We start from the raw sequence: 23,515 nt of genomic DNA, 5'->3' as shown, positions 1-23,515 counted from the left end.
AGCAGCACCCGCCGCGACCCCCGTCCCTCCGCCCTCGCCCAATCCTCCGCCCTCGCCCCCCCCCCCAGCTCCCCGCCCCCATCCGCTGCCATCTCCCGGAGTGCCCGGAGTTAATATCTTCCCATCCACCCGCCGCTTCTTTCCTCCCTTCAGCAATTTTCATATTTTATTAAGTGTCTCTTCCTTTTTTCTTTTTTCTTTCTTTTTCTGCCCCCACGCCTTTCTCTTTTTTTCTGTTTTGACCTTGCTTTGCAGATGTTGGGATGAGAGTCGGAGCTGAATACCAAGCTCGGATCCCTGAATTTGATCCAGGTAGATCTGTTTGCTTAAGCAAAATCTTGTCTCCCCTTTTCTGGGATTGGTTTAGGGTGGAAGGGGTAGAGGGCGGGCGGGTGGGGTTGGGGTCCGGGTGTGCGGTTGGGAGGAGATGCGGGGCTGGGATGGGCAGGCATCTTTGGCGGGGAGGCTGTCACGCTTGGCAGGGCTGTGACACAGGGCGTGTGGGCAGATGTGTGCATTGCAAGGTTAACATGGTTCCTTTGGAGGCCACTTGCCCGCTAGTGGCATCACCTTTCTACCGCTTGAGCCCGGGGTGAACGGAGGAAGACGGCCCCTCGGCGGATTCAGGGGTCGGAGGCCGAGAGCTGGAGGAGAGGGTGTGCGGGCTGTGTGTGGAAGAACCATGCAAATGTCAGTTGCCACACCACCGGCCCCCGGGAGCGGAGGCCCGCGCTCTGCCAGGGCGGCGATCCCCGGGCTGCTGTCACCGGCCGAAGCCGAGGGCGAGCCCTGCCCGACCCGCGCACACACGGGATTTTCTTTTTTCTTTCTTTTTGGCTAGGTGGTGTAGCTTTGGTGGCGACAGCTTTGCGGAGTGTAGGAGCCGCGGAGCGAATGGGATTGGGGGAAGAGGGTGGGGAGAAGCCAGAGGCACACCTCGCTCCAGAGCCAGCCCTGGGAAGTCAGACCACAGGACAGTGACTGCAGCTGCCAAGGAGACATTTTCTCCCCTAGCAGCCAGGTTCCAGCGTCCTCTGCCAACCCAGCTTGCGGGCTCCCTGTCTACTTTTCTCCAAACAGGCTCTCTGGCGGTCACGGGATTTCAGCCTGGACGGGGATTGGGCGAGAGTTCCGCATATGGAGGCGCCCTTGTTGGAGCCTCTCGGAGTGGAGCGTGTTTCCTTCTCCCCCCAGCCCACCACAGACCCTCTTCAGTTCAGGCTTTGGGCAGACTTTGAAGGGGCTTCCCCACCCCACACCCCCGCTTCTTGTACTTAGTTTTTGCCCATTGCCCGCTTATAGTAATGTTGTGTCTCTGTCAGACTCTTGAATTCTATATTAGATATTAATAAGGGTTACTTGTATTTCTTGGGGGGAAATAGCATGTTTAGGGTCTCGATGGGTATTTTCATTCCTCTCCTGCCCATTACTGCAATGCAAAGTGATATTTACCAACCATTTAAAGATTTTTAGGGTTTAGACAGCTTTTCTTGTCCCAAGGGAGAGGGTAAAATAATGTGTGTAAAAAGGATTGTCAGTGCAGGCTATTTTTCAACAGGTAAAAACAATGATACAAAAGTGCTCACTAGATCAGAGTTGCCTTCTAAATGACATGGCTTTGATACATTTTATTCAAAAGCTGCCTTCTAAATGACATGGCTTTGATACATTTTATTCAAAAGCTATCACTGTGTGTGCTGGAGGGCTTCAAATAATTTTAAATGTTGTGAAACTAATTTTCTTTATTAATGTAGCTAGTAGGTGAATGGCACTTTCACATTACAGTGCTCTGCCTCAGGTTTTAGCTTGACATTTGGAAAGTGCTTGCTCTGGCTTAAGACAGACTGAATTAATCACTCATCTCTTATTTTTGTACCCTGAGCAAGTCACTGGCCCTCCCTAAACCTCAGTTTCTCTAGCTGTAAAATGGAAATAAAAATACTTCGGGGAATTCTTGCGAAGGTTGTGTGAGTGGGCAAATGGCAGTTGCTCAGTGAAGATTAAATTTCATAATTGTGAAGAATGATTCTGCATACATTTATTCCTTTCTGATTTGGGGCTTTCATTGGTATACTGCTTTTTCTGGAATAAACTTATTTCCAAATTAGAACTCAGCAGCATAATAAGCATACCTATCTTTTTGCCCCATTAGATAGGTTTATATTTCATAGACAGCTATACACAAGTTGATTAAGGATGTTGTATTTAAGACCCAGACTTCATGCTAGACCAAATTTATGCATGCCATGGCCTGATCACTGTAGCAACTTTGGGAAAAAATTTCAAGCAAGCAAATACTAGAACAAATTTCAAAGTTTGAAAAGTAATTCATTGAAAGTACAGAATACTTTTTATGTGGTTTCACATGGCCACTATTTGTATTATCCAATTTACATTATCATATTTTGTCTAAGTAGAATATTTGAGGGAAAAATCACAAATATTACAATTTTTAAAGTTATATTCTCAATAATTTACTCAGACTATAGTTGATACTTTTTATTAGAATAAGGACAAATATGATATTCTTTAAATTCATCTACAGGTATGCCTCAGAGATAATTGCAGGTTTAATTCTAGACCATTGCAATAAAGCAAATGTCACAATAAAGCAAGTTACACAAATTATAGTTTTCCCAGTGCATATAAAAGTGTTCAATAGCATTAGGTCTAAAAATGCAATGTACATACCTTAATTAAAAAGTTCTTTATTGCTAAAAAATTCTAACCATTTACTGCAATAGTAACATCCAAGATTGCAGATCACCATAACAATGTAATAATAATGAAAAAGTTTGAAATATTGCAAGAATTACCAAAATGTGACACAGACATGAAATGAGCAAATGCTATTGGAAAAATGGTGCTGATAGACTTGATCGACATATCTGTGAAGCACAATAAAATGAGGTATGCCTGTATTCATTTTCTCCTTAATAATCTGCAGAATATTGAACCCAAGGACACAACTAAAACCAGTTATCATTTAAACTTAGGTGGGCTTTTCTATAGTTGTTATAGGCAAATCTTGTCAAGCAAATGTAGATTATCAATTATTAGACACCTTTTACAAGGAAATTTTGAGCCTGTATGCCATTCAACATAGTACCACTGCTCTATCTTATTCTAAGTGTTGTGGTGGTGTGTGAAGTTTTTACCCCACATCAATCAATATCATTGGGTGAGAACTTAAACATATTTCTTTGGAAGAGATAAAGAGGAAAAGATGTTTATTAATTAATGATAGAAATTGAGAAATGGTCAGCTCCTCTCCTTTTCCCTTCTTCGTACTCTTACCTTTAGTCTCATAAACCACTCAATCTATCTTCATGAAGATTGCCCACCCGTAGCCATCCAAGTCATTTGGAAGAAAAATTCCTGAGGTATCAAGATTATGATGATCAGAATGTAGGAAAACTAAAAGAGGATTTTTTTGTGGAGGATATTTTTATTGGAGGAGAAATTAAGGACAGAAAGAATGAATTATTAATATGAGTATTTTAGAAAATATGGGAAGAACTGAGATTTAAATTGGAATTACTGAAGTTAGGAGATTAGGAACAGTTTATGTTAATTGATGGACCATTGCTAAGAATGCTGTTATAAAAATTTACTAAGTGGATTTTTGATTCTTTTTTAGGTGACTCTTTTCCTTTTGATTCTTTGCTAGGCCTCCCCAACTTTTATTTAGTGCCTACTGACTATGCTTACATCATGAGGAGCAGTTTTGTGTGGTGATTAAGAGTCTTACCTCTTATCTTATGCCTTTTAGCCACTATGGCGTAGTGACCTTGGATGAACTGGGTACCTGATATATCCAAGCCTTAGTTTTCTCATTTGTAAAAGGGAGATACTATTAACTATATGACAAGATTAAGTAAAAATTAATGTATATAAAGCAGTGGCATTCAAAATATTTTGCCTGCATACTTGTAGAAGAAATTTGAAAAAACAGATTCCCATATTTTTAAGTTGACATCTGTTATTTGTCACTGAGTTTATTAGTTGAAAAATGTAATCTCCAGTGTACTGAAAATGTTAACACTTTGAAATAAAGTTGTTATATACTTATTTGAAATGCATCCAATTAAATGTAAATACGATAGTAATGTGGTAGTATCTATTTTATAAAATATATGAACAGGCTCCTAACATTGTTCCTTTTGTTTTTGAAATCATTTCTGTGCATTTTCCTCACAGAATTTTGTAATACATTTTTGTGCTTGAAAGTGCATTATTGATCACCTATCCAATTTATCTACCATCATAGTATGTATTCTTGTGAACAAAAGGTTCTAAGTGTTAAATCTCTTCTGGCTTGAGTTATTATAATTAATGTGTAATTAATTAAAACTGTAATAGTCATGGTGCCTTGAGTAAAAGAGAGCTTTGCTGATGTTCATTTGACATCATAGAGGTTTTTAAATTTTAGGCAGTGTACTCTTGTAAGATTTGGGATGGGTGAGAGACCTGCCTTTTTTTTTTTTTTTTTAAAGTGAGGGAAGGGTGTTTGTGAAGAAGGAAGTCAGAAGTAGAATAAGTGTACAGCTTAGACTGCAGGTGAGTTCTCAGGCAGATTGTCTTGGGGAAGAAAACACAGGGAAGTTTGAAGTTCTGAAAACTGATTCCCAGAAAACTTATTCATGCTTGTGTACCTCTTGGAATGTCTTTGTTTACCTCAGTTTGAAATTGGTGAATTAAGTATATTTAAAAAATATTTGTAGTGTCTTACTGATCTCAATATTTAAGTTCTTTATATAGAATATTTGTTCCACAATTTCCATCAAAATCCTTAGTTGGAATGTCTTAAAGGAAATCTTAAAAGAAATAGAAGATTTATATTTTTGTACTTACTTTGAAACTTGCTATTGGTATAGAAATCCTAATCAAAATTATACTTTTGTTGTTGGTTTTCCCCAAATTGGTCTCATAAATGTATTTTACCAACTGCAGTTAAGGAGATCTAAAAGTTTTCAGAAGGCTTGAACTTTTGTTTCATTTAATACTTTAAAAAACTGATTGCTCAATAATTTTATTTTCATAACTGTTGAGCTACTATAGTCTTTTAAAATTGTGGTTGCTTGCTGTCTAAGTTTTGGTTTGTTTATTTTTGATCCATTCAGAAGCTAGGCTACTTCTAAGGCCTTGGTTATTTTGTTGCTGAGTCAAATTGGATTCTCGGTATTATTTCTGAATATCAGACAGTTTTGAGGTATAATCTTAAACACTGTTTTAGATAAAAGCAAAATAAAAATTGGGTTTATGTCCTTTAAATATTTTGGTTTACTTCAACTTTTATGATGGAAAGGGTAAAGCTTTACTGAATGCAAGCCATCCTGAGAGGTAAATTGTTTTTAATAATGCAAGTTACTTTCTCCTATTTTATAGGAGAGGAATCAGATCTGAGTTGTCAGTAAAACAAAAAAGTCATTTCAGCTATTCAGTTTCATTTTCAAAGGGTTGGTAAGAGAGGTCATCAGCCTTTTGAGTTAGAGCCCCATGAGATTTTATACATTTGTATTTTTATTTGATTGATAAGGTAAGAAGAAGCCTTTCCAGCGTACAGAAAGAAGGGAACTTAAAGAACTGTCTTCAGTAAGCATATAGTAGTAATCATAAGTCTTAGATAGTGCTTACCACATGCCAGGTACTTTACATATATGAATTCACTTCATTTTTGAACAACTCTGTGAAGAAGGTGCTCTCATTATCCCTATTTTTTAAGATGGGTTAAACTGACGCACAGACAGATTAAGTAAATTTGCTCAAGGTGACAAAGCTAGGAAGTGGCAGAGCTGGGATGCAAACCTGGAGTCTGGCTCTGTAAGTGGTTACACTCTTAACCATTATGCTAAGATATCTCTCATTTCCTATAAACATCAGTCATCTTTTGGTCCTAGTGGGACACATATATGAATGAAAATGGTGGAGTCCAATTCAAGAGTCAGGGAAAGAACATTGTGAAATGCCTAATTAGGCATTCTCTATACTCCAGACATACACACCCATACACCCATATTAGAAGAGCTGTTAGTCCCCACAGTTTGGATGCCAGTTTGTGTCAGAAGATCGGGCCCTTAATTACAGTGCTAAGAATTTTTGAGGAAACTTAACTATTGTTCTTCATGGGCAAGAATACAAAAAAACCCAAAATAGTTTATATCTGTTTAAGAAGAGATATTTAATGAAAATATTTTAATTCAGACTTTCTGTAATACAAGAATCAAATGCAAGGAAATATGTCTAAATATTAAGCATGTATGCTATTAAGACTTGAGACTTAATGGAAGCCTTTTCTTTGTTGCATTCCATGTTCTGTTAAGTAGTATTTAAATTATCTTACTGTCACAATCCATAGTGAAAAAGAATCAGTCCCATATTAAAGGATTGACGTTTAGGATACTCACTAGAAATAGCAATAGATTTTATTAATTAAATAAAGGCTTCTGATCAACTTAGATGTCTGTTTTATTTCCACTGAGTGGTTTAGCTATTTTGCTTTTGTGTTTTTATTTTATGTGGTTAAAAATTAAATATATATCTTAATATTTTTTAAAGAAGTTTTTTAAAGACAGCTTAAAATTTATTTTTATTGAATATAAATTTTAGATAATGTACTTCTAACTTGCATTTTCTTAAATTCTCAGCTCCTATTTTTATCCTCTTATTAAAGATAGTTATGACAAAATGCAATATGTTTTGCTTTTAGCTTTATTTTGTAATTATGCTTTTTCTAATACTTTTATAGTATTCTCTCAATTCTTTTTTCTCCGTACCTAATTTTTCCTTATAGTAAAACGTACATAACTTAACAATTTTAGCTTCATATTGCACTAACAGTGTGTCATTCTCTAACTAAAATTTGTTGATTGAATATACAGTAGTGATGTGTTTTGAGTCTCCAAAAATAAAGAACGGCTGAATGACATTAAATTATTGCTTGATAGATAAAGTCTCTAGTTGGGAGTATAATAGTAGTTACTTTTACCCCTGGAAATGAATGTTCTTTATTCTGAATATCTTATAACTTTATAAATGATTACAGTTTAACCTTAGAATTGTATTAATGTTTTCTGTAAGTAATTTTGGAATTCTAGTCATTAATTGCTGGTGGCTATCAACAGCTCATAGTTTTAATTGACTTGAATGCACCTAAGAATTAGGAAGAAGCCGGAAAAGGACCATCGAGTATTTAAAGACAGAACCTACTGGCATGGACTTGGCTCTGGGATAGCTGTGTCAGGCCTTTCGTGCATTCTGTCTATTCTTAATTTACATGCAGTTTCAATAGAGCTTGATTTTTCTGACTTTTTAGATTATAACAGATTAGAAATAAATTAGAAACAGCAATAGTATGCTTCTAGATTAGAGGTAGACTCTCAGATTACATTAAGGAGAAATAGCATTATTAACTTTTCCATGGTTTGACTTTGTTCTCCTCTTACACAGAGTACAAACTTTTATAAATATAAAAAGTAATAAATGAAATTAACTCTAAAAAGGAATAACTGGCAGACTCCTAGCAAGGAGAACAAGATTAAATAAAAAACATAAAAAGCAGATACAGGTATTTAAAAATTATAATAATCTTGGCCCATTTAGATATGGGCAAAACAATTAACTCATCACCTGAGGTATTTGCTCTAGTTTTAAAGCCAGAGTTTTTAATGACTCCTAAGTAACGTATAGAAGGTTAAATCAGATTTACTACCCGTTAAGAAGTAGGGATATAAAATGTACTTAATAAAGTCTTTCTTTTTAATTTAAAGAGGGTAAGCTTCAGTGTTTGTGAAATTTCGTTCGTATCTATAAATGGTATATTTACTATATTTAGTGTATATCTGTTTTCCTTCCTTTGTTTTCCTGTACTTTGTTTCTTTGTCCTCTTTTGCAGGTACTGTACTAAAATAGAAATAAAACATACTTTGTTTATACTTATTTTGAATGTAAAGTTCATCATATTCAAAATAATTAATTTTTTCCCCAGGTGCTACAAAGTACACCGATAAAGACAATGGAGGAATGCTTGTATGGTCTCCATATCACAGTATCCCAGATGCCAAATGTAAGTTTTCTGAAATTGAATGTTTATGTCAATAGGGAATCTATCAACCAATTCAAAATGCAACTTATATTTGTTTTTGGGTCTCTTAGATTCTCATAAGAAATCAGTTTGTCTTTGTTTTGTTCTGTTTTTTTGATGGAGCTTGTTATGTTAGAATGTTTTTCCTTTTGAAAGATAGTGGGTTGATCATTCCAATTTGTGTCAGGCCCAGGAAGACTGAAAAAACCTAGGATCTGATGGCATTGCTGCTTAAATCCTCAAGCAGGGGAGGGAGTTACTATGTAGACATCTGCACAGGCTATTCCTCAGTATATGAAGCTGTAAAGAAATGCCTTCAAACTTCCAAGAGCCCACTATCATTACCATTTTAAAGAGGAAAGGGGAAAGAACTGACTTCAGCAGCCATCAATCAGGTCATCTTTGTGCTCTCCATTTCTGGACGGAGACCTTCTGGATCATTGACCATGCACTTCTTGAATCATGGTGTGGCTTTAGACTTCAATGTGATGTAGCGGACCTGATCCTTTGCGGCACATCAGATATAGGAAACGTGCAGGTAACAAAACTAAGATCCCCACCCCTCCATTCAGTTATCATTTGATTTATTAAAACAAACAAACAAAAACCACTGAACAGCTATTCTAGTGGCTGTAAAATAAGCTTGTCTTTTAAAAATATTTACTAAATCTTAAAGATGTCCCATGATGGTTTATTTAGTTTCATGAAAATTAATGATGTCCTATGTATCATGTGCATAGTAAGTCTAGTCATACTTATTGATGCAGTAAGAGAACTAAAAATTGAAAACGGGGTATTATTCTGCATACCTGATAATTCTTCCTATTTAAGAGCTTCAGAATACCAGCAAAAAGTCTAGCTGGTAAAGTAGGAATTATATGCCCTTGAGGTATTCTTAACAGAAAACACAAAATTGTACATTCTGTGTACTGAGAAACCTGAAAGAGACGATCAGGTTTTTTGGTTCAATCTTCATTATAGGCAGAGGTTTTCAGTCACAAACTGAGCATTAGGGTGTCATTGGTTTTTGCTGTTTTAGCACTGTTTTATACAATGGTGCATTTCTTAGCAAAATGGAAAACAAAATTCAGAAAGCCAACATGTCCTGGTAGTGGTGTGTCCATGTGGAATATCCAACTGAAGGTACAGGGCAGTGACTTTCATCCCTGGCTGTGCTTTGGAATCACTTAGGGGAACTTTAAAAAAAATTCTATTGATGTCTGGCCTCTACCTCAAACTGATTAAATCAGAAATCTTGGGGGTGGAGCCAGGACTTACTTTTTTAAAGCTCCCCTACTGATTCTAATGCATAGCCAGGGTTGAGAATCACAGGGTGATTGGTATTGTTCAGCCTTCTATTTATAGGACTATAAGACATTTTTGTTAATCAGCATGTGTTTAGACCTGTCATATGTTTAAGTACTATGGGTTCTAAATAGAATATAATATTTGGATTTTCTTCATCAAAAGCTTCCAGTCTTAGGGAGATATAATAACATCCATAAAAATTAGTTGTTAATCTAACAGCATTATTGTTATAATAGCATATTTATATATTAAACTGTGCTGTACTATTAATAACAGCAAACTCTTAGAAAGTACTTAAAATGGGCCAGATGCTGTTTCAAGCACTTTACGTATATTAGCTCATTTAATCCTAGGAGGAATAGTACTAAATATAGTACTATTTTTATCACTATTTATAGTGAGGAAACTAAGGTACAAAAAGGTCAAGTTAATTGCCTAAAGTCCAAAAACAAGTGACAGGGCTGGGAACCAAGTCCAGGTAGACCAGCTGTTCTACGATCAGAATTCTCAACCACTGCTTCTCAAAAATGTGCTTAAAGAATTTATTTATATATATATATATATATATATATATATATATATATATATATATATTATATAGGATCAAGAAGGACTTAACGTAAAACTGAGTCCTGCTGAATGTGAAGTGGCAGATTTCTTAGCAATGAAGCCTTGAAATAGCCAGTATATATATCATCGTAGAAACTGTGCTTATTTAAACAACTCTACTGGCTTGATTACAATAATTGAGGATGAAGAAAAATGGAATAGTCAAACATCTTTTGTATAGCTAGCAGGAAGAGCTGAAGAAAATTTTAGGGATTCTGAAGCATATTTAAATTGTTATTATGTATAGCTGGCAAAACTATAGATAAACCATCCTTTATACAGTAATCAGAAACGGGAAGGTAAAAGCTTTGGGAAAACTCTAAACATGAGGTGGGGTCTTGAATAATTAAGTCTCTTCAAATAAAGACTGCAATAGAAGTTACCTAATATTTTATACTGTAATTAGGCTTTATTGGCTAACCACAGATTGGTCTTTTTTTTAATACAAAAATAATTTTAGTAATGTCAGTGAATTTAATACGTAGATGCTGTATGGTCACAGAGATAACTCATACTAAGTAAAATTTTAAACCAAGTGAACTTCTGATCCTGGTCATAGAAGTGAAAGTCTTTTTTATAGTATTTCATGGAAAAAGACTTTGGCTATTTTTTTACCCCTAGAGTGTAATTGTTTTTAAACTTTGCTTTGTTAAAAAAAAAAAAAAAAGTCAACCTGGGCAAATGAAGTAAATGAGAATAATTAATTATATAACATTGTTTCATTACAGTGGATGAATATATTGCAATTGCAAAGGAGAAACATGGCTACAATGTGGAACAGGTATGTAGAGAAATATTTTAATATTAAGGTTTGCCTCAGTATTTATCAAATCCAAAGAACATCTCATGATAGTTTCTGTCTTAAGAAAGTGCATAAGTTCAACCAACTTTATAGATACTACAGAAGTCCTAGCAAAGTCTGACCTTTCATCATCAAGGATTTTGCTTTTATAAACATTATTTATCTCAAGGCCTTGAACATTTTTCTCTCGATACCTCTGTTTCTTATCTGTTTTGAGTTCTTAAAGTATCTGAAAGCCTTCAGGATTACTCTAGAGATGCTCAAGAAAAAGGGAAAATTTTTTTAAGTAGAGGTAATTCTCTTTGACTTTTTAACCTAAAAGACCTAAAAGTTAAACTTTTTATTTAAAGAAATACTTAAGATTTTTAGATTTTGAAGGAAATAATTCACAAAGGGCTTTTAAAAAAAGATTAGATAACTTTAAAAGGAGATATATATGGCATATGGTTCATTATCCCTAGTAATAAGGGAATGGAGAACATGGAAAAGTGAAAGTGAAATAGAAATTCTTAAATTTCATTTCGACTAAGTACAAAATCAACCTTTATCAGAATTAATATAAAGTAAGTGAATTTTCTGTAACCTAGATTATTAAGAGCTAACTTTATAGTTAGTAACATGATTAAATAATAGAAAGTCATTTCAGTGAAACTGAGATATTTATCTAAATGTAGTTAACTATTCTGTGGATTTTGCAGACTTTGATTACGTATTTTGTTTTTAAGCCTTGGCTTTCTTTTTAATATTTGTTTGAGAAGGTTAATCCTTCAAAATGTGACTATACATGTGTTCATTCTCATGTTCATTTTCAAGGAGTATTACCAAAGTACAGAAATTAAAAACTCACTATTTAAAAAGTTGCTGTATCTCTTCTTAAAAAATAAATCTTTATCCCCTAAATGATACTCTGTACCTTACAGTAAAGATAAAGGCCTACCGCTTACTTACAACAGAAGGGAAAGTTGTTGAATTGTTAGAAATTATCCATTTCAGGCTTTCCTGTGATTTAGTAATAAAGTCATTGAAGTTATTAATATGCCTCATAATAATTCTTTGTGTATATTATGATAATAAAGAACATTAAAAAATATATGTGGTAAAATATTGTTAAAGTTGCAGTTGAGGTACTCTTACTTCTTAGAAGTATTTAGCCCATGATACACTTCTAACAGGTTAAAACATAAATATTTCTCCACTGAGTCTTGACTGAGCACTTCTAGTTTTGTGTTATAATTGATAGTCTCATTTAAGTATTGACTTACAGGTTATTTTTCCTTTTAACATATTTTTCAATACACATTGACAAATGAATAAATGTGAGTGAAAGTCTTGATATGAGCCTACAAACCTGCTTTAGTAATTATAGCCACTCTCCTCAGCTCACTTTTTCTAGATTCTACAGCAAATATGGTATGTAAGAACATTTACTGTTCTGAGGCCCTGATTAAAAGAAATAAATAAATGAGGTCTGCTACCTGGGCACCCCTGATTAAAAGCCCCGAACTGTGAGTGTATCTTCAGTTGAAGTCATAGGCTTAAGATTTTAACCTAATTTGTGTTTAACTCTCTTAAGTGTGATGGAACATAAGTCCATTAAAACCAAAGGGGAATGATTTCTCTTCAAAGGCACTTGGCATGTTGTTCTGGCATAAACATAACATTGAGAAGTCCCTTGCTGATCTCCCTAATTTCACTCCCTTTCCGGATGAGTGGACAGTGGAAGATAAAGTCCTATTTGAACAAGCCTTTAGTTTTCATGGGAAGAGCTTTCACAGGATTCAGCAAATGGTATGGTAATTTTGCTCTTACTGTGATTCATACCTGAGTGATAAACTTATTCTATTGTTAAACACTTCCTAATTATTAAATACAAAAAAGTTTTCCAATCTAATTTCAATTTTTAAAAACATTTTGAAATAAGTATATTTACATACAGTCTTATTTTCTACTATTCTAATGCATGATCATTATGTGCCATTTCATTGTAATAAATTAACATTTATTATGACTTAAGTATACGTTTAATAGAGTTATTAAATACGTTTGTCATTTCAGAAAAAAATCACAATTTCAATTTTATTTTTAAATGTTTCATTTTTCCAACATTAGGATTTTATTTTCAAATTTATATTCCTTTGGATATGAAAACCAATTTTTAGAAATTCTGTATTATTTCAACATTGTTCAGGTGCTGTTGCTTTTTTTTTTTTAAAGAAAAGCTATTTCTAGTTGTTAAATTTCTAGTATTGTGTCAAAATAATATAAATCTGAGAAGTTGCTACATTAAACTCTTTTAACTTGAATGAATGGAAATTAGATAATGGTTGCAGATATATCTAAGTGTCTTCCATAATCAAAGAGAGCATTTTTAATTGGGAGTGTGTGTCATTGTTTGCCAGTATGACAAAGCAGTACATGATCATTAGTCATTTTAATACCCAAGACTTTATTTTGTAGCTTAAGTCTGTTTGCATCATTTATCATTTTAATTTTATCTCTCCTTTCCCTGCTCAGAATAAATAGGAATATTTATTTAGAAATGTGAGTGACATAGGTATGGTGGGGTGCTATGACTATAGCTGCATTTTTTAGCTCTATAATTCATAAAGGTACCTGGGAAAATATTTTTTGTCTATGCTTTTGTTTGCTAAGTATCAAAGAATAATAGAAATATTATTCATTCTGTTAATCAGAGTTTATGAGTAAACTTGCTTGATATTAACATGATTTTTTTTTCAAGCTTCCAGATAAGACAATTGCTAGCCTTGTGAAATATTACTATTCCTGGAAAAAAACTCGATCTAGGACAAGCTTGATGGATCGCCAGGCTCGTAAACTAGCCAATAGACATAATCAGGGTGACAGGTGGGTTGAATGCCTTTATGTAGTTACAGGTATTGCTTGTATTTCCTAAGGCAGAACAATTATCACAATACAGTGTAAATGCTTCTTGTCCTTACATTCATGTTTCTGCTCTGATGAGAAGAACTGAATGATCAGAAATCTTAATAGTAAGAACTCTCTTCAACTCTTTAACTGTTAATCATAGCCAGCAAACCTTGCAACTGAGTTATATGTGCGTTGTATTTAACTAATCACAAATGCTTCCTTTCAGTACTGATGTATTCAATACATATATTTAGAATATATTAAGAAATATATTCTCTGGAAGATGGTCTTTCCACAGTTATCTGAGTAACTGAGGTCTGCATTATTGTAGCTGTATCTTTCTGGTAGTATAAAAGATCCTTTTTTCAGTTCTCCACTTGGAACACATTTATTAATTTGATATAATACTTATTATTTCAGTTCTCCAGTTGGAAAATAAGTATTATATCAAATTAATAAATGTGTTCTTTTTCCCAAATGATATTTCTTTCTAAATATCTTTCCTATTGGGTCTCTGTTTTTTAGCTAGAAATGTTTGCTTAAATGATTCTATATACCTAAAAGGGTAAATGTTTCTAAACACTACAGAAATCTAAACTATAAAAGCTCGTCTTCCCAAGGACAACTCCTGGGGAATATTTAGTAAAATTATTAGCCAGGTATATTGCAGTTTGATGAGAGCACTGGAATAGAATAAAAGGAAGTGAAATAAGTTTATTAATCTTTGGTTTTTTTCAGTGATGATGATGTGGAAGAAACACACCCAATGGATGGAAACGATAGTGATTATGATCCCAAAAAAGAAGCCAAGAAAGAGGTAATGATAATCATTAGGGTGCTTATAATTGTTCTACAAATCCACTCCAAAAAACGAATAGTACTTCATACTAAGAAAAACATTTTTATATAATGGGTTAAAAGGTAGTAAATTTCAATGTTATTTGGAGGTTTTTGGAAAAACGGTAGCATCTAGAACTCCAATTAGCCAGTGATTTAAGTAATTTTGGGGTTATCTCATCCACTCCGAAGTATAAAAGCCCTGCCACGCTGCCTATTCTTTTTTTTTTTTTTTTAATAAATTTATTTATTTATTTATTTATGGCTGCATTGGGTCTTTGTTGCTGCGCTCAGGCTTTCTCTAGTTGCGGCGAGCAGGGGCTCCTCTTCATTGCTGTGTGCGGGCTTCTCATCGCAGTGGCTTCTCTTGTTGCAGAGCACGGGCTCTAGGCTCACGGGCTTCAGTAGTTGTGGCTCGAGGGATGTAGAGCACAGGCTCAGTAGTTGTGGTGCACGGGCTTAGTTGCTCCGTGGCTTGTGGGATCTTCCTGGACCAGGGCTCGAACCCATGTCCCCTGCATTGGCAGACGGATTCTTAACCACTGTGCCACCGGGGAAGTCCCCATGCCCATTCTTTTTTTTTTTTTTTTTTTTATTTCTGGCTGCCCCAAGTAGCTTATGGTATCTCACTTTCCCGACAAGGGATTGAACTCAGGCCAGCAGTGAAAACCCGGAATCCTAACCACCAAGCCACCAGGGAACTCCCCACGATGCCTATTCTTTAATCCATAGAAAAGAAGTAGAACCACCCTCAGGTAATACAATATTAGGTGTAGAATATTCTTGGAAAACATTTAGTTTATTCCATGTTATAACAAATTATTAATTAGTACCAGGTATACTGATAGCAGTGAAAATCGAAAGCTGCATCAAAGGAAGAGATGGAAGAATCCCCAACTAGAAGAGCACTCATATTCCTCAATTTAATGATAATAATGATGACTTAAAATCATTAAAAAGAAAAGTTTTAAATTGATATGCATGCTCATTTATTAAGGCAAGGAATTACATAATTGTAAAAAAAATAGACCAAATGTTGATGGGTAAAGGCTTGTGATGTATTGGCAACTGTGGAATAGTGAAAATAACATTGAAAATTGGAGAATCTGACTTCATCCAATTTAATGACTCCCATTCCTTCTCTTAAGGAACTCAGTGCCATGGCCCATTCTGGCCCTTGTCATCTTTCATCAATGAAATTTAATAAATCCTACTCTTAACTTGATATTTTACTGATTTTCTTACTACTGCTAAATGTTCTCAAATTCCTTGATTCCTTCATTTCTTTTCCAAGTCTCCTTGTTTCCCTAAACTGTAGACCAAATGACCAATTACTTAAGTTGCTCTCTTCCCAGTATCTTTGACTCCCCATTTCTCTCACCCTTCTGCTATTCTTTCTCTAACCCTATAAACCCACAATGCTGGATCAGTTGCTATTCTTGGTCTGGTGTAGCAGGAGAAAATTGCACGATCATGTACATTGTTGCTACTTACAAAAAATAGTTTCCAATCTCAGTGTAGCCCTTATTACCTCTCAGTTTTTAACCTGTAATTTTCAGTTTTTTCCATTGGTAAAATTAAAAGGTTTGTTCTGACAATCAAAGAGGTACTACATATAAAAGCACTTATTACAGTACCCAGTACATAATAAATGTTGAATAAAATTTATTATGTAAGCAACTATTTGAACATTCATCCTTTTCTACACATCACCTACCACCTCTCCACTGCCCTCAAAAAACTTAGCAGATAACTTCACTTTCTCCTCCATGGAGAAAATATCAAGCAGGAACACCCTTAAATTCCAGCCCTTCCCCTAACTCTGTGCTGCCATACTACCCTTTTTATCTGAGTATATTTACACTTAGGATGTTATATTAAAATTATTGTATTTTGCCCACTAAGCTGTGAACTCTTTGAAGTCAGGGCCTCAGTAACACTGGAACACCTGGTATCCCCTAGCACTTTACATAGTACTCATTGTGCACTTCCTTGCTGGTACTTGATAGGATCAGATTTTTTAAATGTCACAAATCCAGTAACATGAAATTACTGAATGAACAGTATGAGCTGAATGGCTCTCTCTCACAGTAAGATAGGTCCCTCCCCTTGTTCTGTATAATTTCACTGCTTGTTTGACCTATCTTATCCCTTCATATTGCCTCTAGGACCTTCTGTTTGCCATGCTTTCAACCTTTTCATTGCAGCCCAGAAGTAAGCTCCAGTCTTTCATTTAAAAGCATGACTATCTCTCAACCAGTCTAGAAAGAATTATCCTCCTTAGCATTACTTCACTCTTGAGTTTGCTTCAGTCAGACTTCTGTCCCTTTACTTCACTGAAACTGCTGATAGGTCAGCAGTGACCTCCTAACTGCCACATCCAGGGACTGGTTTCTCAGTGTACTCTGCTTGTGCTTCCTGTATTATTTCAAGTTATTGACCCCTCCCTTCTTCTGAAAATCTCTTTTTGAGTTTTGTAACACCATTCTATGATTCCTGTATAGCTTTTTAACCATTGTGTCTCAGTTTTACTGACTTCTTTTTCTCAATTACTCTGTTCATTTTGTCATTACCATTTTTAATTCTCTCTCTCAAATAACTGTAAATTTTGTTCTTCTCTCTTTGGTCTTCTAGGTGACTGCCTTATTTTTAGGTTCTCATCTCTTCCCTGAATTACTGACATTTTCTGTCTTATCTTAATTTACCTTATCTCCATGCCTCCAGACTCTGCACCACACCTTCCAAGTCCATTCTTCACCCTGCTGCCAAAGCAATCTTTTTAAAACCAAATTTACTGTTTGCAACCCTTCCATGGCTTTGTCCATAGGATAAAACAGTCTTTCTAGTTAGGCATTCCCTGCCCCACCCCACTTATTTCGCATTACTAAGAGAGTTTCAGGTAAGTGTTTTAGTTCTCCCAGCTTTTGTTCTTTGTTGGTCCATTTTTTTTCTAGAATTCCCTTTCTTCTCAAATCTGCCAGGCAAATTCCTCATAACTCTGCAACATGTAGCTTGCCTATGAACTCTCCTGTGCCTTATGTTGAATTGACCACCTCCTTAGTTTTCTTTAAATCCACTGCAGTACTCATTGAGCTAAGTGGTACTTGTTTACATCTGGTTTCCCCTTACCTGCCTACCTATCCCTGGGTGGTAAGCTCTTAAAGAGCAAGAATTGTGTCTTAACTACAGGGCCTGGTAGATAGTAGGCTTTCAGTCAAATTAATTTTCACAGATGAGAATATATGTTATGAATTCTTAATTACTGTACAAATATGAGAGATTAGGGATTTGGGTTTAGTTATGTAGGAAATGTATGTATGTGGAATACTGTTTTTTCCAACTACGAGAGATGGTACTTACACATTTGGTCTTTTGTTTGCCTGTGATCTCATCCTGTTAGCAAATATAGTGAGGGGAGTAAAAGTTAAAAAGTGTTAAAAAACATACTGCAAGGTTGTGGTGCGAGACTGGCACTGTTTGTCAGCAGCTTCATTCATTTCTCTGTTCTTTCACAGATGATAGGGACACCACGCAGGGAATGATACTATATCATTGCCTTTAACACACATCTTTATAGCTGCTTCTGCATGTTGTTGACACATTATATGGAAAGGTTTTTATTTTTGACTTTTAAAAATTATGAACTATACATACCATAGACTGTACAATTTAAAGAATAATAATAAAACAAACACCAGTGTGTCCATGACTGAGCTCAAGAAACGGAAGTCTTTTGTGTATGTTTTCTTTATTGCACCCCTCCCTTCTTTCCAGTGGGAACCTCTATCCTGAAATTTATCAATTATTCACTCCCTTTTTTATAGTTTTATCACAAAGTTATGTATCTCTGAGCAACTCACATTTAGTTTTGTACATTTCAGACTTGACTTAAAAGGAATCATATAGTATGTGTTCAGCTACCTGCATTTTTTTGTTGCTGTCCAACATGTTTTTGCAGTTCATTTTCATTGCTGTATTATAGTTTTCCGTTGTATGCATATGCCACAACTTATCCACTCTCTAATTAATGGACATCATTTCTAGCTTTTTATTATTATGAACAATACTGATAAGAACATATCCTGGATACATATATATAAGAGTTCCTTTGGGACAGTGGTGCTCAGCTAGGTTTAGTATTACCCACATAAAGGGCATTTAAAAATTATGGACGTGTTTTTGGTTGATGGGCACCACTGGCATATAATGGGAAAGGGATGCCAGCTCTCCTCAAATGCACAGCACAGATTGTTCCACCAAAATGCCAGCAGTGACTTAGTGAGTAATAATACCCTAGGATTGTTTGGAGTGGAATTACGCTATTTTAGGGTGTAACCATGTTTAACTTTCCTAGGTAATGGCAAATCATTTTCTACATTTGATGTACTTCTGTTGAGCTATGAGAGTACTCATTATCCATTTCCTTGCCAATATTTTATGTGGTAAGACTTTCAAGCTGTTAGAAATCTGATAACCTGAAATGGTATCTCATTGTGTTCTCAATTCGTTCATGAGATTACTAATAAGGCTGATTATTTTTCCATCTGTTTGTTGTCCATTATTGTGTATTTTTTTAATGCTTATTTGTGTTTGTTTTTAATCTATTGGTTTGGTTTTGTCTTTTCTTAAAGACAATGTATAAAATTTTGTTTTCTTAATGAATTCCTTATATATTCTGGATACTAATTCTTTGGTTAAATATGTTGCAGAGATCGTTTAGCAGTTCCTAGTTTATCTTTTTTTACTCTCTTTACATGCTTTGATAAACAGCTATTTCATCAAAAGCATGTAAATATTCAAACTTCAATATTCTTCTATATTTTTTTCTTTAAGTTTTAAAGTTTTGTTTTTTACACTTAAGTCCTTGATCTTTCAGTAATTAGGTTTTGTTTATGTTGTGAGATAGAGACCCGTTTTTATTTATTTGTTTTCTAATATGGAAGTGAGTTCATTTCTTTCAACTGGTCTGCCATGTCAGCTTCATCATAGATGAGGTTTCTCTATATGTATGGCTCTCTCGTCTGCTTCTCTTGTCAGTTATATATCCCTTGTCAGTCACACAATGTCTGAATTACTATAACTTTATAATAAGTCTTGATAGCTGCTAGGATGAGTCCCATTACTTGGTAGTGCTTCTAAAAGTGAAAGTCCTTGGCTATTTTTGGACTTTTGCTCTCAAACTTCAAAGTAGGAAAGTGCTACTTGATGTTCTGTTGAATCTACATATAAACTGGAGAGAAATGAAATCTTTAATTGTTTATAGATTAGTTTGCATTTCCTATATAGAGGTTTATATTATCTGAAAATAATAGCAGTTTTATTTCTTTTCAGTCCTTATAATACCTTTTATTTCTTCCCTTACTGAACTGGTTAGAATCACCAGTATAATGTTGAATGAAGTTATGATAGCAAATATTTTTATCTTATTCCTGACTTTAGAGAGAATGATTTTTATGTTTCAACATCAAGTAGGATGTTATTAAAGGTTTTTGACTTGCTCACATGACTGGTAGTTGATATACTAGCTGTTAGCTAGCATTCCTCTCTAGCCTGGTGGTCCCTTAGTAATTTGGTTTCTGACCATGGCTGGTTTCCTCCAAAGTAATCATCCCCAAATCTACTGCATTCTGTTGGTTATAAGTGAGTTACTAAAGTTGGTCCAGAATCAAGGAGAATGGGAGAGAGTCCCACTTCTCAGTGGTTGGAATGTTGAGGAATTTGAGGATATGTTTTAAAACCTCCAAGTCTAGAATGTCAAATTTTCATAAATGTTTTTCCATGTGTGCTTGAGAGTAATACATACTCTAATTATTGGTTACAGGTTTTTTATGTGTCTTAATTGAAGCTTGTCAGTTATATGCTTGAAATCAATATTCTGTTACTGCTTGCCTACTTGCTATGGTTGTTTTTGTTGGTGTTTATGTGCTTATCTGATGGATTATTGAGAAATAATACTTTTTATATTTTGAAGCTGTTGTTATTAGGTGCATAGAAATTGTTTTATCTTGTTGAATTGAACCTTTTATCAATATGTAATGACCCTTTCATCTCTTTTGATGTCTTCTACTTTTCAAGATTATTTTGTCTGATATAACTCTATCACCTTTCTTTTGTTAAGTGTTTGCCTGGTATATCTTTATTGCTTACTTTCAACATTTCTATGTCCTCACATTTTAAGTATGTGTCTTACAGGAGCATATAGGTTGGATTTTATATTTTATCTACAGAGTTTAGCTCCTATATACCAGTCATGATCATTGATATTTGTATTTTTGTTCTTTCCTATTTTTACCTTCTATTTGACTTGCTTTCTCTGGTTTTCTTTCCCTTCCTTTATGGCCTTCTTTTTGGATTAAGAATCCATCTCTTGTTTGATTTTTTTTTTTTTTTAACTGTCTACTAGTTTGGAATGGTTCTATATTTCTATTCTTACTGTGTATTCTGGAAATTTTATCCTGCATATTTAACTTAAAGCCTAATATTGGTGTTTTTAATGGGATTCTGATTAATATAAGACCCTTAGGCTGCTTTGACCTCAACCACTATCCTCTTGATTTATATGCTATTTTTGCCAAGTTTTAGTTACATCTTATTTTTTTGAAGTATCTCATATTAAACACATAGTCGGGGTTAGTTTAGATTTACCCACATGCTTAAAATTAATTTTGCTCACCATTCTTTCTTGAATCTTAGAACTTTCTTTGAAAATAATTTTTCTTTTTTCTTAAGTGTGTCTTTTACAGGTTAATTTAGTGAGAGTCTATTGATTATAAACACAGTCAGTTTTGGAATGTCCAAGGTGTCCTTCCTTGTTCTTGAACACTTAATTTTGCTGGGGTTAGACTCCTAGGTTGACGGATATTCTTTGAAGATATTATTCTACTGCTTTCTGATTTCTGTCATTGCTTTAGAGAAGTCTTCTGTCAGGCTAGTTACCACTCCTTTGGAGGTAATTTAGCTTTTCTCTTTGTCTGCTTTTATGATCTCTTCTTTGTCTTTAGTGTTCTGTAGTTTCATTTTAATGTATCTGGGTATGGATTTCTTTTTTTAAACTTGCTTCGGATTCATTTGTACTTTCTGAATCCTGTCTTAAGTTCTGTAAAATTCTCATTTGTTGTCTCTTTGAATATAGATTCTCCCTCATTCTCTCTATTCTTTCTTTTGGGAATTCTTTTAGAAATGTAATGGACTTTTCACATGTCTCTTAACCACTCATATTTTCCATCCTTTTGTCTTTCCATACTTCTGTACTATGTTTTGGGCATTTTTCTCATATGTGCATTTGAAGTCACTAATTTTCTTTTGAGCTCTGTCTGATGGGCTAAGTAACCCATCCATTGAGTTTGTAAGCTTATTTATAATATTTTTTATTTCTAGGTGTTGTATTTGGTTCTTTTGCATATCTGCTTGGTCAGTTTTGATAGACTCATTTCTTATAAGAATATTCCATATTTTCAGTTCTTTTATTTCTTTATACACATATAACACATTTATTGTATTCTCTTTATTGTAATATTTGTCATCTTTGGAGATATAATTCTTTTTTTAATTAATTAATTTATTTATTTATTTATTTATTTATGGCTGTGTTGGGTCTTCGTTTATGTGCGAGGGCTTTCTCTAGTTGCGGCAAGTGGGGGCCACTCTTCATCGCGGTGCGCGGGCCTCTCATTATTGCGGCCTCTCTTGTTGCAGAGCACAGGCTCCAGATGCACAGGCTCAGCAATTGTGGCTCATGGGCCTAGTCGCTCCGCGGCATGTGGGATCTTCCCAGACCAGGGCTCGGACCCGTGTCCCCTGCATTGGCAGGCAGATTCTCAACCACTGCGCCACCAGGGAAGCCCTGCAGATATAATTCTATTGTTTGCTTTCTGCTGTGTTTCACTCATGAGGATTGTTTGGCAGTTTGTGGTTGTGAGCTCATTTTCCTTGGAACATATTTGTTGAAAAATTTTGAGACCTGGTTTTACAGTGCATTCTTCTGAGGATAGTTTGCTTTTACTTCTGCTAACTGTCTGAAGGCCCTACCAACCTGAGACACTTCAAAGTAAATTTTCGATTTGGGGTTTTTCAGGCCAGACAGTTCCTATAAATGTAGTCCCCAAACCTGCCTGAATATAGGCCTGTGGTTAGGGATTCTTAGGGAAGACTTTTTGGTTTCTTTCCTTTCCTTTCGGCCAAAGATGAAGTAGGCATGACTTTCTTTAATCATCCTCTCCCTCTGCAGGGCAGGGGCACTTTTCCTACTTTGCACAACGATAGAGTCCCCTTCCAGAGTTCTGGCTTTAACTTCTGTGCCCAGCACCTGTTGTCCATTGAAGCCTAGGCAAATGTCAGCTCCTGCATCCTTGCTTATCCCTCTGGATTCCTGCCCTCTCATCATTTCTGGTCTCTGGGGGATTTCCTCACCTCTCTGCCAGCTCAGAAATGAATTTAAAAGATTTAAAAAATATATTTGATCTAGGGACTTCCCTGGTGGCACAGTGGTTAAATATCCATCTGCCAATGCATGGGACACGGGTTCGAGCCCTGGTCCAGGAAGATCCCACATGCCACGGAGCAACTAAGCCCATGCACCACAACTGCTGAGCCTGCGCTCTAGAGCCCGTGAGCCATAAGTACTGAGCCCATGCACCACGACTACTGAAGCCCTCATGCCTAGAGCCCGTGCTCCGTAACAAGAGAAGCCACCACAATGAGAAGCCCACGCACCGCAACAAAGAGTAGCCCCTGCTCACCGTAACTACAGAAAGCCCACACGCAGCAACGAAAACCCAATGCAGCCAAAAATAAATAGATTTATTTAAAAAAAAAATACTTGATCTAGCAATTTTAGAAGTGCTATACTGGGAGGAGTCTCCCTGAACATCAAATCTGCCATGTGTTGCTTTGAGTTGAGTTTTAAGCAACAAAGTGGATTATACTTCACTATACAATTATTTTGTGACTTTTCTTGGAGTTTCTTTTCTAAAGAATTGGATTATTAA

The 23,515-nt window shown here is 35.3% G+C and overlaps 1 protein-coding gene across 3 annotated transcripts in view; it reads left to right on the top strand.

Annotated features, from left to right (window-relative positions):
* The window catches only part of RCOR3 (REST corepressor 3), a 57,649-nt gene that overhangs the window by 614 nt on the left and 33,520 nt on the right, over positions 1–23,515 (top strand). For 2 of the 3 annotated variants that reach the window (XM_068541487.1, XM_068541488.1), the window contains exons 2-7: positions 256–312; positions 7,988–8,065; positions 10,729–10,781; positions 12,429–12,590; positions 13,543–13,667; positions 14,430–14,508. In XM_068541487.1, coding sequence (XP_068397588.1) covers positions 256–312; positions 7,988–8,065; positions 10,729–10,781; positions 12,429–12,590; positions 13,543–13,667; positions 14,430–14,508 — 554 coding nt within the window. Of the gene's footprint in view, positions 1–255; positions 313–7,987; positions 8,066–8,294; positions 8,622–10,728; positions 10,782–12,428; positions 12,591–13,542; positions 13,668–14,429; positions 14,509–23,515 lie in introns of those variants that run through there. The other variant, XM_068541489.1, reaches the window with a different exon arrangement.

This window comes from Eschrichtius robustus, chromosome 3 (genome assembly GCF_028021215.1).
Source record: "Eschrichtius robustus isolate mEscRob2 chromosome 3, mEscRob2.pri, whole genome shotgun sequence".
NCBI lineage: Eukaryota > Metazoa > Chordata > Mammalia > Artiodactyla > Eschrichtiidae > Eschrichtius > Eschrichtius robustus.
Note: the sequence above shows the minus strand (reverse complement) of the source record. Positions and strands in the feature narration are given on the sequence as shown.